We start from the raw sequence: 19,684 nt of genomic DNA, 5'->3' as shown, positions 1-19,684 counted from the left end.
GACAGGAGGTCGGGGCGGTGCCGTCGGGCCTCGCGGGCTGCCAGGTCCGCTCGGTGCTGCCCCCGGGGCCCGCCGCCTCCCCAGCCCTCCCCCGGGGCGGAACCGAAGGAAGGTCAGGTCCGGCCGCCCCGCCCCTCTCCGCCGCCGAGCTGTGGCTGTTCCGTGGGTGGCTCACTCACTATTAACTTTTGACTTCAGCCACGTGCAGCTTCCATGGCGGCCTCGCACGTTCCGGGGGAGATTAACATACAGGCGGGAGAGACGGCCAAGGTCGGGGACAGGGACCTGCTGGGGAACGACTGTCCGGAGCAGGATAGGCTTCCCCCACGCTCCTGGAGGCAGAAGTGCGCCTCCTACGTGCTGGCCCTGCGGCCCTGGAGCTTCAGTGCCTCGCTCACCCCGGTGGCCTTGGGCAGTGCCCTGGCCTACAGATCCCAGGGCGTCCTGGATCCCAGGCTGCTGGTGGGTTGTGCCGTGGCCGTCCTTGCCGTGCACGGGGCTGGCAATTTGGTCAACACTTACTATGACTTTTCCAAGGGCATTGACCACAAAAAGAGTGATGACAGGACCCTGGTGGACCGAATCTTGGAGCCTCAGGATGTTGTCCGGTTTGGAGTCTTCCTCTACACTCTGGGCTGTGTCTGTGCCGCCTGTCTCTACTACCTGTCCCCTCTGAAACTGGAGCACTTGGCTCTCATCTACTTCGGAGGCCTGTCTGGCTCCTTTCTCTACACAGGAGGTAAGAATTGGCCTGCTTCCTGGCCGCATGTTCGGGAAACTGCTGCTTCGCATCAGAGTCACAGGGCTGGAGAAGAGGTTCCAAAGGTTCCGTTCTGAGTTAGGCCATTTCTGTGAAACCAATGATATGAGAGCCTTGTGGACTTTTATGAAAACAGTAGTGAGAAGATCCTGTTTTGAAAACAGTAGAAGATCCTGGCTTGGTGTATGAGGGTTAGGAATCACACGAATGTCAACTTTTCTATCTGGTTTCCTTCCGATGGTCGCTTCGTAGAATGCCACAGTTTCACATTTGAGAGGAATTAAATTCGAAGAGCTCAAAGTTATACAGCTAATTACGGGCAGCTAGTTTGCCATGTGACTCCTTGTGATAGGCTGATTAAGGCAGTGATGGGCAGGTGGGCAGGTCCCACTTATTGAGCACCTATTCCAGGCCAGGCACTGTGCTGCGTGAACCCAGCAGTCACAGAGCCCTGCTCTTGGGGAAGTTGTTTTAGAGATCCTGAGGAGACCTGGAGAGTAAAAATAATAAATTATATTTAGGGTGATCAGCGTCCTGGTGTGCTCAGGACTTGAGATGGTTCCCAGGATGCTGGACTTTTGGTGTTGAAATCGGGAAAATTCCAGGGAAGCCCCAAGGAGTTGGTACCCGGGTCATCGTATATGAAAATATGATCCGTGCTGTAGGGGATAAAGAAGTGGAGCGAGGAAGGAGGTCATAGCTGACTGTTTGAAGTAGTTTGATCAGGGGAGGCCTCGTCAGTAAGGTAACGTGAGCAAAGATCGGAGGAAGTTGGCTAAGCCCGTGTCTAGAGGAAGGATGTTTCAAATCTTGGAATGGCTGATGCCAAAGGCAACTCTTGCCTTAAGGCAGGAGTGTGCTTAAAAAGTTTAAGGAACCCCATGAGCCCAGTATAGAGTGAGAGGGTGAGTAGAAGAAGGTAAGAGAGAGTAGGTTTGGGGAGGGCAGAGCAGCGCAAAGATTATGTGGACCTCAGTGTTCTAAAGAATTAGTCTGGATGCAGTGTTGAGAATGGATGGAGGTGAGTGGGCAAGGACAGAAGCAGGAAGATGAGGAGGCTGGCTCTTCAGCTGTCCAGGCAAGAGAGGTTTGCTGTCCTGGATCAGGGTGGTGGCAGTAGAGAAGGGAAGAAGTAGGCAGATTCTGAATATATTTGAATATAATTTGAAGGCAGATGGGGTTGGCTGATGGATGATGGGATACGAGGCAGGAGAGAGAGGAGTTCAGCATATCAAAGGCCCAAGCACTTGAAATGATGGAGTTGATGTCAAGTGAGATACCGAAGAATGAAGACAGGTTTTAGGGGAGAAAATTGGGAGACGGGCTTTGGACATCTTACGGTATTAGATCGCCAAGCGGAGATGTCAGACGGCTGGCTGGATACAAGCATCTGAGTTCCAGGCAGAAGCCTAGGCTGGAGATGCAGATATTTGAGGGTCTCTGGCACAGAAATAAAGTTGTGTGACTGGATGAGATCACCAGAGGAGAGAGTGGTGTTAGAGACCCAAGGAGACCAGGACCGAGACCTGGGGCACTCTGATGTTAAGAGGGGGAGAAGAGAAGGAAGGGGTGAGGGAGGGAGGGTGTGATGGAACCGCCAGCTGTGAACAGCTCCGTAAGGGACATCAGTAGGGTGCTGTGGCAGAACGTGCATGGGGCAGCGGTGAAGGAGCCCTTGAAGGATAAGGAGGAAGCTACAGGGTCTGATTTGGGTGTGAGTCCTTCAGGGCTGGAGGAGTAGCACGTGCAAATGCCCTGGGGTCGGGGAGAGCTCAGCATGTTTTAGGATCTGTGAATGGCCTGCGTGATTGAGAGGGAGAGAGCAGTGCTGCTTTCAGCCAGTCTCATGGCTTCATGTGCCGTCTGTTAACCTGGTGACTCTCAAAGGTGTGCCTCTGTTCCAGATTTCTCCATTAGCTCATCCAACTTCTCCCTCAGTAGCTTCTCCCCAAGATCTCACAGGCATCTCAAGCCCAGTGTGTCTGAAACCAAAGCCCTGATCTCCCCTAAGAAACCTGCCCTACTTCCCAGCCCTCCCCGTTTCATTCCATGGCAGCTTCCTCCTTCTCGCTCTTCAGGCTGAAAGTCAAGGGCATCATCCTTGGCTCTTCCTTCTCCCATCCAGTCCATCAGCAAATCCTGTGGACCCTACTTTCAAAATGCACTGGGATCTGGCCATGTCCCACCACCTCCCGCCACCACTGTTGTCTCCTCGAAAATGGCGGCAGGTTCTTTATTGATCTCTGTGCACCCACTCATATCCCTTTCAGGGTGCTCCCAAATCAGCAGCCAGAGTAGTCCTGTTAAAACAGAAGGCCGCTAATCAGTCCTCTGCTCAGAATTCTCTAGTGGCTCCCATCTTGTTCAGAGCAAAAGCCAGGGTCTTCAGGTGCACTATCTGTTCACCCTCTCCCCTCCCTCCAGCTCTCTGACCTGCTCCCTTCCTCTTTCTTCCTGGTCTTCATGCTCCAGTCACACTGCCCTCTTGGCTCTTTGTGGTACAGGCAGGACACACTGTAGCTTTGCAGACACTTTTCCTTGACTTGGAACCCCCTCCTCCTCCTGTCTGCCTGAGTCACTTTCTGACCTGCGCCACCCATTTGCTCCCATGTCTGCTGTTTTGTGAGGCTGTACTTTCTATTTAAGAGTACAGTGCAATAAAGTTTGTTTGCAGCGGATGAAAATAAAGGAAAAATAAAAGTGCGTGCACAGACACACACACACACACCCTGTGTTTTCCCCCCAAAGTACCTTTCCTATTGCTCTTTTCTGTTTTATTTTCTTTCCTTCATGGCATACTACTCCTTTTTAAAAATTTAATTTTTTTTTAATTTTAGAGAGAGAGTGTGAGCAGAGGAGGAGGCAAGGAGAGAGAGAGAGAGAGAGAGAGAGAGAGAGAGAGAGAGAGAGACAGAGACACTATCTTAAGCAGGCTCTACGCTGAGCACGGAGCCCAAAGCAGGGCTCAGTCCCACGACCCTGGGATCATGACCTGAGCTGAAATCAAGAGTCAGATGCTCAACCGACTGAGCCAGCAAGGCAGGCCCCCACAGTACATACTACTTCTAACATGCCATCTACAATACTGACTTTGTTAATCATCTTCCCCTTAAGACTGTAAGCTCCCTGGGATTAGGGATTTGGGCCTCTGTTCTTGGCTGAACGCATGGTGCCCGGAACCCTGCCGGGCATGTTCTCAGCACTTAATACTCATTGAATGAACAGATGGGGAGACACTGACATGTACTGAGCCTATTACGTATAATATGATTTGTGGTTTTTTAAAAAAATATTGACTTTTATTGGTATAATTAGCTTACTGTGAAATGCACAGATCTTAAGTGTGACAGTTTGATGAATTTCGACAAAGGCACGCCCTTGTATAACCCACACCCAACCATGATACAGAACATTTCCGTCACTCAAAAATTTCCTTCTCTGTCAATTTTCACTCTCCCCAACCCTATCCAGAGGCCACCGCTATGTGAATTCTTTCACATAGATTGTTTTGCCTGGTCTAGAACTTTATATAAATGGAATCATTCGGATTGAATCCTTGTGCCTGGTGTCTTCGCTCAGCATGGTGGTTTTGAGATTCCTCATGGTTGATGTGCATCAGTAGGTTGCTTTTTATTGTGAAGTAGTGTCCATCGTGTGGACATACCACAGTTCTTCCTTTCTCCTGTCCAGAGACATTTGGATTGTGTCTGTATTTTGGCTGTTACGCCTGCACGTTCATGTTTAAGTGCCTGAGGATTCATGTTTAAATCTTTCTGTGAATATTTGTTTTCATTTTTCTTGGGTGAAAGTAGATGAATGTTTAACTTTATGGGAATCTGCCAAAGTATTCTTTTTTCTTTTCTTTCTTTTTTTTTCTTTTAAAGTAGGCTCTATGCCCAGTGGGGAGCCCAACATGGGGCTTGAACTCATGACCCCGCCCCCCACCAAGGTGAACACCTGAGCTGAGATCTGGAGTCAGACGCTTAACTGACAGAGCCACTCAGGCGCCCTGCCAAAGGGTTTTCTAAAGTGGTTGTACTTTTACATTCCCACTGGTAGTGTTTAAGAGTTCCACTTACTCCACGTCCTTGCCAACATTTTGATTTATGTTCTGACAGATTCATTCTGGCTGCTGTGTGGAGAACTCGCCCAGTCTTTCACTGTGTTGGCTCATTTGGAGAATGGTGGTGGGATGCAGGGTTCCGAGGGGGGCTGCATTCTGAAGCAGGTTGGGCACGTGAGCCCTGGGCCACACGTCCCTCCGACACTGAGGATCCAGCCTTCTCCCCAAGGGCTCCATCATTTTCTTGGGTCACATAACCTCAAGAAGGCTGCCGGACCTTTCTTGGCCCTCAAGGGATTTGTGGTCAGTTTCCGTGTGCGACCTGTTCGAGGCGAAGTCTGTCCTGGCAGGCACGTTTCTGTTCCACTTTGCTCCCATCACTTTTTGCCACGTGACCTAAGGAAATGTTCTTGGGTCATCTAGCCAGGTGTCAAGGCTGTCGAGCTGTTGTGTTTGCTTCCGTAGCTACAGCCCCGACGTCCGCTTGAAGAGCTGGGCATGTAAGCAAAAGAAGAGCGGGCAGCTGGTGTTGAAGCATGCCAGGTCCCTGCTGGGAGCCTTCCTGCCTGCCGTCTTCTTTGGGCAGAGTGTGAGATTTTGCAGGAGACACCGATTTTGCTAACTTAGTACTGGACCGGCGCTCTGCTTGAGAGAGCGCCCTCCTGGAGGCCGTGTACTCAGGGGACTTACCGCAACGCTGCTTGGGGAGCGCGGAATTCGTCTGGCACACGGTGGCGGTACCAGGAGCCATGGCTGTGAGGACACTTCCCTGGGATGGGGACGCTTCAGTCTAAAGAACCAAGGGTGGTCATTTAGCACCAAAGCACCCCAACTAAATGGGGGCGTGAGCTAATACTGTGGTGGTGGTCAGCTTGCAGTGATGAGCGTAGCAAGTCTACACGTTGTACACTGTACACTTACGCCGTGTTCTAGGTCAGTTTTCTTTCTAGAAAGCTGGAAGAGAGACCACCACGAAGAAGCCCAGCGCCTAATGTGAAGGCAGTCTTGGGCTGAACCCGTTCTTTGGCTGTCCTGGCTTTAGATCATTCGCAGACCATTGTCCCTTATCATTTTAGGCTGGTTAAAGTGCAGTTGATGACCCAATACTTTTCTTTGTCTCCTGGTCCTGAGGCCATGCGTTGGAAGCTTGGTTAGATGGGGAGGCTTCCCAAGCTTCTGTGGCTGCGCGTTCGTGCGTGTGTGCATGTGTGTGTGTGTGTGCACGCGCGCCGCCTCCCACCCACTCCATGCTGCCTCCCTCCGAGTGGGTCATGGTCCTTAACCTCGGCCCCAGCCCAGGTGCTTGTTACTGTAGCTCTGTGTTCGGGTCAGCCTTTGTGCCCCGCGCTGGGGAGCGAGCTGGGAGTGAGCCACACACCAGGCCCTGCCCTCATGGGAACTTCCGGTTTGAGGGAAGGACGCAGACTGAGTAATTAGAACCACGATGAACTTGATGAAGGTGGAGATCTGGGTGCCCTGGGAGCATGTTGCAGGGGGACTGGCTGTGGCCCAGCGGGTGAGGAGAGGCTGTCTCCAGGAAGGGTCTTTAAGGTCTTGAAGAGAGTAGGCGTTAGCCAGGCAAAGGCGGGGTGGGGTGCCTGAAGTCCTTGAGGAACTGACCGAAGTATGAGCAGAGGAGGAGGGGAGGGAGGCGGGGCCAGAGGTTCGCAGGTGAAGGATCCCAAAGACAGCTGGTGATAAGGGCTTTGAGGTGTATGTTGGGGAAAGGACATGGTCAGATTAGTGTATTGTTTCAGATGTTTGTTTATTTACTTTGAGAGAGAGCAAGCAGGGGAGGGGCAGAGAGAGAGAGGAAGAGAGTATCCCAAGCACACTTTGCTCTGATAGCTCAGAATTCGAACTCATGAACCGGGAGTTTATGACCTGAGCCGAAACCAAGGGTCAGATGCTTAACCATCTGAGCCACCCAGGCGTCCCAGGTCAGTATTTTGGAAGGACCCCTCTGGCTGTGGAGATTAGATTGGGGGGAGGAGGAGGTCATACGCATGGCTGTCACCCTGTTCCAGGCACGGATGACCATGACCCGGATTTGGAGATGGGAGTGAGGTTGGATGGAGTGTGGCATTGCTGGAGAGAATTGGGCAGGTTCCGATGAAGCGGTTTAGACAGGACTTGAAGCGGGGTGGCAGTCCAGGAGGAGGAGTTTGGGGGGTGGGGTGGGGATTTGGTGTGAACGTCATGGGACCCTGAGAGGAGAAGCGGCACGGTAGCCTCGTCTTAGCTGTTTTACACGTTTCGTGGGTGAAGGTTTCTTTATGTGGAGTTTGGGCACCGTCAGATTTCACCGAGATTCGCTGGGGGTTGTCAAAACCAGAGGCCTCCAGAGGCCGTGGAAGAAGGAGGCAGAAAAGTAAGACACGGGGACAGCTATTCTGTGCGGTGCTGATGGGTGGAAGCGGTGTCTTGCATGGGCTGGCGAAGGGAGAAGGAAACCAAGGAAGTGGCCGTGACACCTTATAGATGCTTCGCGGGCTCTCCGGTTGCACCATGGGTGGTGGGAGCCCACTGCTGTTTGTTGCGGGACTTTGCTGGGGGACAGGAAGGGGAGCTCGGGGACAACTCTGAAGCCTAACTGGGTGCTAAGAGAGGAGTGTTCCCTGCCCCTCTGTGTCACTGGAGACAGTCAGGCTTGCTCTGGAGGGCAGGGAGCTCGCCGCCTGCCCGTCCTCTCCATCTGAGAACTGCCCGCTCCGAGCCGGAGCGGCTGCCTTGGGACTGAAGAACAGCTCCTCCGTTTCCAGCCCTTGGCCTCACTCCTGCCTCTCTGGGTTTTCTGGCCGTAGGAATCGGATTCAAGTATGTGGCTCTGGGAGACCTCGTCATCCTCATCACCTTCGGCCCGCTGGCTGTGATGTTCGCCTACGCCGTCCAGGTGGGGTCCCTGGCGGTCTTCCCACTGGTCTACGCCATCCCCCTGGCCCTCAGCACCGAGGCCATCCTCCACTCCAACAACACCAGGGACATGGAGTCCGACAGGGAGGCCGGCATCGTCACGCTCGCCATCCTCATCGGCCCCACCTTCTCCTACGTGCTCTACAACACGCTGCTCTTCCTGCCCTACCTGGTCTTCAGCATCCTGGCCACACACTACAGCATCAGCCTGGCCCTGCCCCTGCTCACCATGCCCATGGCCTTCTCCCTGGAGAGACAGTTCCGAAGCCAGACCTTCAACAAACTGCCCCAGAGGACTGCCAAACTCAACCTCCTGCTGGGGCTCTTCTACGTCTTTGGCATCATCCTGGCCCCAGCGGGCAGTCTGCCCAGACTCTGAGGGGACCAGGAGCTCCCCCCACCCCGCCCTTGCCCCCTAGTCTTAGAATGTACTTGTTGAAGGCACAGAATTGGAGGAGGGAGGGTGATTTGGCAGTGAGGGGCCGAAGGATGGCTTCAGAACTCCCACCTCTTTTTTACTATTATGTTTTTAAAGATAGGTTTGTTTTTGTATTATTCCGTTTTGATGGTGACTCTGGGAACCACTTGTATTAGAAGGTGAACTGGATGCATGGCCCTTGTTTTATTTATAATTTCCACTAGGGGGTGCTCTTAGGTCACCCAAGATTTTGTGAAGGAGCTGCCAGGTTGGCCTCCTGTCCCAGGGAGCCCTTGTAACTGGGCCCCTGCTGTCCCCACTTACTTCCTCCCAGCGTGTGGGTCTCCCGGGATGCGTTGGTCGGTGCCAGGCCCCCGGGACACGGGAGCATCTGTCTCTTACTCTGAGCACTTGCGTCCCAAGGTACACTGCTCGAGAGAGAAAGCCCCTCGCTAACAGTCTGGCGTGGCTCCCAGCTTTGGGCCTTCATCTCCCCTTTCGCTATTGCCACAGCTGAGCAGTATCCTGCAGCCAGACAGCCCAGCCGAGGGCTGGCAAGGCGGGGAAAACCCACCCTGGAGGCAGCTGAGAAAGTCACTCTGTTTTTGGATAGAAGTCTGGAGGGCAGCTGTTTTCCCTGTGTAGAACCTACTGGAATGACTCCAGCCCTTTGTAGAGGCACCATCCTTGCAGAGCCCTAAAAGCCCACCAGGCTGCTTCTACCCCACCTACTGCCTTTCCTAACGCTCCCTTGTGCCCACCCTCCATTTCTGTCCCATTTGTGTGCCTCCCGTCCACTGAGCCTGTTTGGGTAGCAGCTTAGCAGCTGAGTTGAGGACAGTTGTCATTTTCCACGGAGCCACGGGGACATCAGTCTGTCCCTGAACAAATAAGCCGATAGACACAGTCCTGACCCTGTTCAGCCAGATGACAGGCCCTGCCAGGGAAGGAGCCACGTCTTCCTCTTTGAAGACAGATGGGCGGCCTGACCCTGCCTCGCCCGAGGGCTGCAGTGGCCGTGTGCAAAGATCAGTTGCTCCCAGAATGGGGAGTTCCAATGCTGCTTTTCACTTCACTGCTTGCAAAGTATAATGTCTGGGCTAGAGTCACCCACTTGCGTTTGGGCCAAGACTGAACTAGACTGAGGGCATCATCATTATGCTTTTTCCGTGGTGATTCCAGCCTCTGTGATAACGTGTTTCAGGGGCCCAGCCTGCTGAAAAGGACAAGGACTAGCTCTTAACCCTTAACATCAGGCTCATTATGAGTCGGCTCCTTGAGTGCGGATTGGTCAGTCTCCTTGGGGAAAAGACATATCTGGAAATTGCAAACGTTCTTCTAAAGTGAAAGGTGGTCTGACTGCAGAGAAGATCCGGAACCCCCGAATGGTGGTCAGGGCGCAGTGACGAGAGGGGAGGACGGCCCTCCTCTCCCGCCATCCTTCCCGGCCACCGTTTTTGTTTTGACGCCAGGCTTGTGGCACTCTGGTGCTCGCAGGGGTCCTGCCTCCTAAGTCAGGCCCTTGTGGCACCTCTTGTGGCCTTTCTCACATGGGGCTCACCCCTGTGGCCACAGGACCAGAGCTCCCTGCTTCCCCAGACCAGACCCATGTGTAAGGAGGTGGCATCTGGCCTCTACCCTGTATCACGGAACAGATTTTAATGCATATTTTTTTATATAAATGTTTCTAAAAGGCCAGATTTGGTGCCAGGTTTTCTATACAGGTCACCATAATTTGTATTACACCCCCTGACTCAATGAAGGTTCTCTTTAGACTTGTTAATAAAAACAGTGTCTTATCCGTTGTCTCTGCGTTCCTCCTGCTTCCTGTCCTGAGAGCTGATGCGGGAATCGGAGAGCAGCACAGGAACATGGGGCCATTCAGCGGGGGTGTGGGTGCGGCGTCTGATCTCCGTCCATGAACTTGGATAGGGGTTTGACCAGATCCGAGGAGCCTTTAGGAAAGATCAGAGAGACCACCTAGAACCAGCCAGGCCAGATTATCCTCACTTCCACTGTCCTGTCCTGCATTCGTTTTTCTGTTTTCTTGATAGGGTCGCTGCGCTGATGGATGGAGAACACGTCGTAGGTAGAGGACCCTTGGGTTTCAGCTGCCATTTGACAGTATGTCCTTAGGAGCAGAGCAGAGGTATGCGGACCAGATACCAGTCTAGTCAGAGGAATTTGTGGGAGACGGAATGCACTGTGGGGAGAGAGCTGGCTGGTGAGGGTGTCCTGACAGGGGGCAAGGAGGCCTTTAGGAGCCTGTGCGAGCCTGCCCTCCGCCCTCTGCCTTCCACCTGCCTGGATCCAACACCTGCTGTTAGTGACTGGAATTGGCCCAAATCGCAGGCTTTGTGAAACTTGGAGGAAGAGCTTATAAAATAGCTGACCATTAGGATCCTCATAAATCAAAAGGCTGCTCTGATGGGTCAAAGGAGAAATTTAGCATGAATAAATCTACCTGGGTCCCCAAATCAACGTGTATGACATCCCAAGGGGGCGGATCCACGGCCCGGCAGTAGTAGATGTGGTGGGTGTGAATTAACTCAATGACCCTGGGATACAATATCACGTGCCTTTATTTCTGCGAGTCCGATTTATTCTTCCCAGCGGGGAGGCTGGAAATTTAACCCTAGTCCACTCCCATCCCTTCGGGACCACCCAGGACTCCTGGTCCCCGGGAAGGGGGGGCAGGAGGCCGGGGGTGTTGGCTGGACCCTTGCTCTGTTTGCTCACCATCTGCGAGGTTGCTTCCCTTCTGCTTCATGCTGGGATTTCGGCCCTGGAATCCATCCTCATTTCTTGGACATCGTTCTAGAAGGATTCAAATGCCCCTGACAGTCATCCTTGCTGAAGAGAATGGTGGGCCTGGAGGCACCTGTTCCTGCCCCCCAATCCCCATATTGGGTTTGTCTCAGGGAAGCACCCGCTCCCTCCACGATCTGCTTCACCCACCTCCCATATTTGGAGCATTTCCCTCCCTCTCCACCCCTTGTAGGACCTTTGCACAAAATCCCAACCCGGGGACTCAATGCTGGCTTCTTCTGGAGTGGGGCAATGAAATACATCACCTGTTATCAATTCCTCTGTTAATCCTGTGTCCAAACAACACGAAAATCTGACCTGTTACCTGGCCCAAAGGTCAGTTCGAGTCAGTAATGAGTTCTCACTTCTGCGAAGGTTCATGTGATCCAAGGGGAATTAACAGGCGATTAGCATCCAGAGCAAGGAAGGCACAGGCCCCGCCCCTCCCTGTATTGTTGGATCACCTATAGGGGACTGACCCATTTCTGAGCCCTTTTCCTTTCTTATTTATTTTTATTTTTGATAGTCGGGATGGGGATAGGTTCAAAACATGCCACGGGTAGAATAGCCTTGGATTTCACCAAGGCATTTGGCAGTATGGAATGAAATGAGAAACGAAAGAAAATGCAGTCAGAGGAACTTTATTTCTGTGTGTACATGCATGCGCGCGTGTGTGTGCACATGCATGTGTGTTTTCACACTGGTAACAGCTACAACAGAGATTTTATGTCTCTCGGTATGAAAACTGCATTTTGAAGATATGATTAACAGACTAGATCTTGTCCAGAAAGCTGTAGGCACACAGGCCAGGACACTTAGAACAATGTCAGCATGGCAAGGAGACTGACGAGGGGTGTGTGTGTGTGTGTGTGTGCGCGCAACTTCAAAGGGCAAACCTAGGACCAATGAATAGCAGTTACATGGCCCCAAGTTTAAGCTCTTAGGTAAAGAAGAACTTTCTAGCCATTAGAGGAACTGGCAAGTGAGGTGTTCAAAACACTGCAGTGGTAGTGAGCTCCCTGTGACGAGAGGCATTCAAGAGAAGGATGGCTTGTCAGAAACACTGAAGCAAAGCATTGGATGTCAGAGAGGGGTGGACAAGAAGACCTTAAGGGTCTTCCAATCCTGTGATATAGTGGTTCTGTATTTCTGGAATTATCTCTCAGACTTGCCTCCAGGGGTTGGAAGGACAGAAGACAAATACATCGCCATTTCCTCTCTGTGATGTCAGATTGTTGTCCGTGTGCCTATTTTAACAGGCACAGCTGTGATTAATATTCCTTTTTTTAGAGACTGTAACACACCCGCACACATACGTACGCGTGCGCACACACATTCACACGGAGATGATTTTGCCCTTGAAGTGGAGTGGATGACAGACAGCTCCGTTCCTCTGAGCCCCGCAGACCCCTCGGCTGCTAATGGACTGTCAGCCTCCTTCATCCCGGGCTTGACTGTGTGTCGGTTGGTGTAAAAGCGGTGCCTCTGGCCAAAACCTGGCACTTGGGCCTCAGCCAGTTGACATTTGTGATTTGCCCTTCTTCAAATTGGTACGGCCCTCCCACCGCGAGTAACTAAGCCAGGATGCCAAAGGGCGGTGTCAACCAAGTCAGGTCCCCTGCCTGCAGAGGTGACAAGGGCTGTTCCTTGGTGGGGGAAAGGCTAGAATTGCAAGGCACGGACCCCTTCAGTGCCCCTGACCCACTGGGCAGCCCGAGAGCTCTGGAGGGTCTTGATCACATGCCCTCAGCCACGTTTTGGACAGAAAAGGAAGTTGGTCAGGGGTGTGCTGTGATGCTAATCCGTCCAGAGAGGCAGCCCTCTGTCCAGTGTGACTCAAGCGGCACCCCAAGTCCACACCCCCGCACTCCTGCCATATCCTTGTCGCTCTGTCCCCCAGCCTGCCTCAGCATTGCTTCCCTTGGGGTCATGGTGGGTTTAACGGGGAAGCCCCGGGCCTGGCCCTGGTGCCCGTGGGGGCTTAGTTTGTCAACATGACCTCTGTCCGTCTCCCCCAGTAGGTGGCAGGACTAGAGCATGGTTTTACTTACCGTCTGAGTCAGCACTTCAGACCCAGCTCGTCTTCATGGTGCTTGGAGGCCTCGAGATAAGTGTTTGCTGAGTGACTGAGTGAGCGACCATCATAAAGCCATCACTGTGTGTGGTGGGCATTGTTCTAAAAGCGAAAATGCATTCTTTTAATGCTCAGGACAACCCCGTGAATGGGGTATTGAGGTCTCTTTTTCAGAAGAGAGGAAACCGAGGCTCGAGGAGTTTGTTAAATTCTCGCAGGCTCATCCTCGTGGTAGTCATAGAAGCACTATGCGCACCTTGGGCTCTTTCAGGCAGGGTCTGCCCTCATCCCGTCTTGTGTGTCGCGCAGCACCTTGCACGCGGCGCTCAGTCAGGCGGTCTGCCTTTAGCAGTGCTGGGGTTGAGGGAGCGGACCCAAGGCTGCTGGTGGGGTGCCGGAGAAGGGGGCTTCGGAAGCATCAGAGAGGGACCAGCCTTCACAATGTCCCTGCCTCGCCAGTCTCGTCGGCAGGGGCTCCTGGAATCACTCCCGAGGGTGTGTGAGTGATGGGGCCGGCTAAAGGCCCACAGAGGTGGCCCAGGGTTCCCGTCATGGAGGGACAGCCACCTCCCAGCTGTGGGCGCCCCAGAGAGACACAGAGAGAGCCTGAGGCTGGCAGAAGAGTGAGCAGTTGAAGGTCGAGGCGGCGCCATGGGCTGGGCACCGCCCTCTGGGCTCCAAGGTGAGCCCTGCCCTGAGTCCCCCACCCGTGCCCAGGCCCTCAGCCCTGCCGCCTCCAACACCTCCAGGGGCCGACTCTACAGGGACGGTCCTTAAACAGCTTGGTGAACCTGCTGTCTCTGGTCGGTCTCTCATCCCCCACAGTGACGCGGGACGGTCCGTTCAGGTTACATTTCTACTCCTGCACCCACCAGCTTATGTTCGTTTTCTCTGTTTCTTGCAGTCCCCACCCAGCCACTGACTCAGAGTACCCACAGCAGGAACGTGGATGACTGTGCTTCCCGAGAGTGCGGCCAGGTGGGGGGTGGGGAGACTGAGAGAGTCCCTCCGTACCTTCAGAGTGAGCAGCCCCTGGAGCTGACGGTCATATGGTGTTGGGGACACAGAAGATTCAGTGCGAGGAGGCTGAGCGAGGCATGTCACCTAAAGAATAGACATTGGCAACCACGGTGCCCTGAGGGCAGAGAAGGGGGGTGCTAGGTGGAGCTAGTCATCCAGGCTTCCAGGAAGGCTTCCAGGAAGAGGTGGCCATGAGGGTGATTATTTCCTTGGAAACTGAGATGCTGCTGGACCCCAGCTGGAGAGAGTTGCTGCCCATGAGTTTGGGTTCTGAAGCTTCATCAGCGTCTCTGGCGGCACAGCCAGACAACTGCAGCCCTGAGGCAGGTGTGCTAAGGGCCATCACACCACTGTCAAGGTCAAAGCCAGAAGAATGAAAAACCCCGACACCTCCTTGCTGAGAAACAAACAGGAGGGCTGGTGGGGCATTTAATCAGCCAGGGCTGCCAATACCTAATCAAGATGAATGGCCTTGAGAGATGAGGTCCAGGGAAAGCATTGTGTTAGGGGTTGGGAGTCGGCCTCAGCTCTGGGCTGCACTAGGGCCCCCAGAATGCCAGATTCTGGAGAGATGCTGAGGGGGTGGGAGGTCACCACTCTCACCAACTGTCACCAACCAGGGCCTTCCAGTTGACACTTCCCTGGCCAAGGACCGTTCCTGAGCCTGCTCTGGGCCAGCTGTGTCTCAGGACTGAAGATAAATGGGGCACGCCCCTGTTCCTTAAGGACAGGGAGCTGGTGGAGCACACGTGGATAAGTTATTCTCACGCTGTCGCAGGTGCTGTAATAGAGGTCCGAAGGGTGTGAGAGAATGAGGGTGGCAGAGATGAATGGTTCCAGACCCGGATCATCAGTTCACTGTTACGGTGAACGTCTTTCACCTGGGCTTCTGATCCCTGGTCTTCTCTGGCGCCACCTGCAGGCGGCTGCGGGACAAGCCAGTCATTCACAATTAATTGAGCTAGGTTCTGGGGTGTAATGGTGACTGAGACCCGGTCCTATCCTCAGGAATTGCACAATCCCAGAGGAAAGACAGACAGACAGGCGCTCCTTTTATCACTCATGGAGTCAGTCTGACAGCACTGAGATTAATCAAGTCCAGGTTGTATCGCTTGCCCACCACGTGTGCTCCGCCACACTCTGTAACCTCTTTAAGGGGGTCCTTTCCCCCAAATGCACCATCTCCTTGGGCTCCCGTCAACGTTCGACAAGGGTAGAACATCCAGGAAATGTCTGAAGTCGACTTTATCCGGATTGCCATTCTATTACAAATATTGGCCGGTGTGCAAGCATGTGCGACTGTGTGTGTGTGTGTGCGCGCACTTGTGTACGTGGGTGGGGGGACGCCTGCCCTCTGCCCCCTCACCAGCAGGATAGTTATTATTCTGGGTCTTCGGGAAAAGCCGAAAATTAATGGAACCTGATGCCATGAGCAACACCTTGTAAAACAATCTCAATTATCAGATAACCAATCTTCGTGCAATTCCAGAGAGGATAAAGAGAGACCATGGAGGCCGCGAGCAAATGAGAGCCCAGAACTGCGGGCAGAGGCAGGGAAGCAGAACCGTCCGTTATCTTGCCAGCTCAGAACAGAGGTTGGGCACCAGGCGGGCTGCCGTGCTGAGAAGAGGCATTCTTGCTCCAAGAAGGGGCGAGGAGGGGATGGGGAAGAGCAAAGATAACCGAGTTAGTCAAGTGGGGAAGCGAGCTGCATAGTCTGTGCCCCCGGGCCATCGGGTGGCAGCGACACCTGCTTCCCCAGGAGGGGCCGTCCCCAGGGACGCCAGGCCCTGCCTGGGACACCCCACTGGCTGCCTGGGGCTCTACCAGTTCTCCAGCCCCTTCCTGGGCTCTGTGGGGAGCGTGTCCTCACATTCACATCTTGGGTCTGTCCTGAGACGGAGAAGTTGAAGGAGCAGTGGGGGTAACAGCAGAGTGTCTACACCACATGACCAAGGCCAGAACGAGAGTCTCCCTCCTCCGAGTCCAGGAGGCAGGGTGGCTTTCACCGGGCCCTTTTCCATGCACCTGTCAGCCCAGCCTCCCCACAGCCCCAAGAGGGATGGCCTCCTCTGGCCTCACTCGCTGAATGGCTCTGTGAGTTGTTCAAGGTCACAGGGTCACCAAGTGGCAGACCTGACTCACTTTTCTCTGACGCTAAATGCAGCGCTCTTTTGGTTAAAAATCTCATTTTCCAAACTGCATTCTTGTGAAGGGGGGAATGCATGATGGTTTGTTTTTTTAATCTCATTTTGAATTTAAATCTCTTTAGAATGTTGAAAGAACCACAGCTGCCTGTTGGTCGTCTTCACTCCCCTTCTCCTTCCTGCCTCTCCCCTCGCTTCCCGCCCCTCACCAGCTGCCCTGAGCTCCCCCTGCACGTGCCGGCTGTGCTGGGTGCTGGAGGAGAAGGAGAGGCAGGGTCGAGGGGCCTGGCAGAGGAAGGGGAGGGTCTCAGTGCTCCCACGGTTTGAGAAGGGGCTGCATGCTCCTGTGCTTTGTGCTGTCTGACCCCAGCCATCATTCTGATCTGGAGCAGAAGTACGGCTCTTGCCAACTCAGGAGGCATCATCTGAGGGGTCCTCAGACAAAACCATCTAAGGAAACCCACACCACAGGGTCTCGCCAGCCTTGTTCTTTGCCATCCGACCCGAAAGAGGCTCACGTGTGTGTTCTCGCCTTTGAGACTTAGGGCGACTCTATGATGGAGTTATAACAGTTCCCATTTTGCAGATGAAGAAACTGAGGCTCCTGCAGCAAGATTAAGCATCTTGCCCCCGATGTCCCCTGGCAGAGACAGCCACCCAAGGTCACAGAGCCAGTGGCCCAGCCAGGATTGGAAGGCGGGTCCTGTGACTCCAAATCTAGTGCTCTTCCCAACCATGCCCCTAGCATGCCAACCTTGACCGCAGCTTCCAGAAGGCAGGGGTGGGATTGGAGGACTTGTGGCTTCCAGGTTGCTCCTGAAACACCCAGGTCAGGGACAAAACGCAAGTCGAGGGGCGGGCCTGACCCTGCGGAGAGCAGGGAGAGGGCGATGGCTCCCCGGGCGGGGATAAAGCCAACAGGCAAGGAGCCACTGATTGGGAGATGATCTCTGAGAAATGATTAAGTGCCAGTCTCTTCCGCAGCTGCAGGGCTGCATCTGGGCCCAGTGCTGACGTGAGCTCCACCCCCAGATCCGCATTGTCACCACTTGTTGGAAAAACAGATGTTATTGTCCTCTGTTCCCATCCCTTTGTCCCTAATAGGCACGTAAGTGCAGGAGGGGGAATGGAGAAACGGGGACAGAATCCTGCGTCTATTTCAGGCTCTCTGCGGAAGCTTGCACTTCGGTGGGACTTGCGGTTTGGGGTAGATATGGGTGCCGGGAAGCACCTCTCCTGAGGAGCGTTCCAGGGCTAGCAGGTGCCGAGAACTGGTTCCAGGAGGGGGCGACTCAGTGTCTCCTAGGTGCCCTACTTGGACTAGACCCTTGGCTGACGTTAGACAAAGGGCCACCCCTGGCCTTCTGCCTTGACTCCCAGAATTTGGGGAGGTTGGATGAGGTCAAGAGCTGATGGGATCAAGGGCTTGAGTCCTATTCTTGTTTGGGACTCATTCATTCATTCATCCATCCATCTATTCATTCATCGATCTGCTGCTGAGCACATTTCTCCAGTTTAACCCAAGCTCTGACAGCAGCATGGTGCTGTGCAGGTAGAACCTTCTCGTGCAAGGACAGGACATCAGGTCACTTAATGGGAGTTAATGGGAGCTCAGAGACACTCCTGCGCAGAAATAACTCTGCAGCAACCTGCCCGGTGCCTCGAATCCACCATCAGTCAGTCCTCTGGATGAAGGCATTGTATTTCCCAAAGGGCCCTGCCAAAACAGAAATGAGGAGGGCTCCCAGAGCGGGGAAAAAGGCCTGCCCGTCACCAGGGAGAACAGAGGATGAGGCCCCAAAGCCACGCAAGACGGGTAAGTTCTGGCAGGAGACACGCAATGGGAGAGATGTCCCCGCCTCTGGGCTGCTGCCCTGGGTGGGCCGCCTGAGGGGCTGCGTGGGAAAATTGAGGATGCAGAGGAGCGGTTCCTAGAGGGACCTGGTCCTGTGTGTCGCAGGCTGCCCCGCTCTGCTGAGACCCGCGGGGTAAGACTGAAGAGTCTCACACTGAAGGACGTCTTACACTTACTAAAGAGTGAGGGGAAACGTTGTATGCTCTGCTGACCCTCAAACCCCAGAAGCTCAGAGATGGGGCCACCCCAGTGGGGCAGCGGGGGCAGAGAGGGGTGGAGATGGACCCACGCCCCTGCTTCCTTGCCTCTGGCCACCCCTGTTCTGTGCCTGTCTCCTCCCCCAGCTGGGGCCATGGGCAGGCCCCCAGCCAGCCACTTCCCTGGGCCGTCCTGAAGAGTTTCATGAAAGAAGAAGAGAGAACGTAATCATCGATGCGGGTGGGGGAGACCCTGTCCTGACGCCCCCGCCTTTACCTGATGGGTCTCAGGCCTCTCATTAACTGGGGAGGTGCCCACGAGCCAGAGATGCCCTTTGTAACCTCTTACTACTTAATATTCCAAACCTATTTCACTTCCCTGTAGCAGAACTTCTAAAAAAGTCACATAATTAAAGCACATTAGAATTCATTTGAAATGGTTTCCATAAAGACAATTATTATCTAGTGATGATTTGAGGTGAGTGCATGAGCTTACGGAATGCCAGAGCTGAGGGAGGGCTTGCCCCTTCCCCCGCGGCCCACCCACTTTGTTCTGCTTCAGGAAGCTCTCAGGGGGGACATTTGGAATGGTTCTTAATTCCCTCCGGCCCTCCCCACCTCCCTACCTTCCACACCAGCGTGAACACACCATCCACCATGCAGCAGCTTGCCCGCACCCCCGATTGATAAAGGGTCGGATGACAAACATCGCTCAGGAGAAAATGGGAGGATGCTGGCCAGAGCCCCCAAAGCCTTGCTTATCTCTAGTGGCTCTTTATACCCTCACCAGACCCCTCTGCCCCCCTGCACACTGACCCCAGCCACCCGCGCCCCCCCTGCTCAGATCTGGTGCGGCAAAATAGGCGCTCTCTGGAGCCCAGGGTTTTACCCTAAGGACAACACTCAAAAGGCTTAGTATGGAAAGGAACAGTGGGAAGTTGGAGAGCCATCTCCTTGTCCCTGGCCAGGGGACAACTGATCCAAAAGTCCTGAAGGCAGTGACCGCGCCTAAGTCATTTCCAATGTCTGGGACCTGGGCTGGGCAGACGGGCCTCTTTAAAGCATGTTCCCTCTGAATGTAATTTTTAAAAATTTATTTTTAAAGCCTTTTTATTTTGAGATAGAGAGAGAGAGAGAGAGGCAGGAGGAGGGCCAGAGAGAGAGGGAGAGAGAATCCCAAGCAGGCTCCACGCTGTCATCACAGAGCCTGATGTGGGGCTCCATCCCAGGAAGCGTGAGATCATAAACAGCCGAAACCAAGAGTCAGAGGCTTAACCTACTGAGCCATCCAGGTGCCCCTGAATATACTTTAAGAAATGAATCCGTGGTGTCAGAAGCCAGGGGAGCACTGTCCTTTGTTGAGGGAGGATCAGAGGGGAACATCATGCACAGATGAAACAGATGCATTCACTTCGAGAAGGTTCACTGC

The 19,684-nt window shown here is 53.8% G+C and overlaps 1 protein-coding gene across 4 annotated transcripts in view; it reads left to right on the top strand.

The window, feature by feature from the left end:
• The first annotated feature begins 6 nt into the window (after positions 1 to 6).
• UBIAD1 (UbiA prenyltransferase domain containing 1) overlaps positions 7 to 19,684 on the top strand; it is a 157,108-nt gene continuing 137,430 nt past the window's right edge. For 2 of the 4 annotated variants that reach the window (XR_003911937.1, XR_003911938.1), the window contains exon 1: positions 7 to 739. Coding sequence is in view for 2 of the 4 variants with exons in the window: in XM_029948273.1 (XP_029804133.1) it covers positions 214 to 739; positions 7,628 to 8,115 (1,014 nt within the window). In the remaining 2 variants the exon portion in view is untranslated. Of the gene's footprint in view, positions 740 to 7,627; positions 9,961 to 13,940; positions 14,589 to 19,684 lie in introns of those variants that run through there. The other 2 variants (XM_029948274.1, XM_029948273.1) reach the window with 2 other exon arrangements.

Source organism: Suricata suricatta, chromosome 8, assembly GCF_006229205.1.
Source record: "Suricata suricatta isolate VVHF042 chromosome 8, meerkat_22Aug2017_6uvM2_HiC, whole genome shotgun sequence".
In the NCBI taxonomy this organism is placed as follows: domain Eukaryota; kingdom Metazoa; phylum Chordata; class Mammalia; order Carnivora; family Herpestidae; genus Suricata; species Suricata suricatta.
Note: the sequence above shows the minus strand (reverse complement) of the source record. Positions and strands in the feature narration are given on the sequence as shown.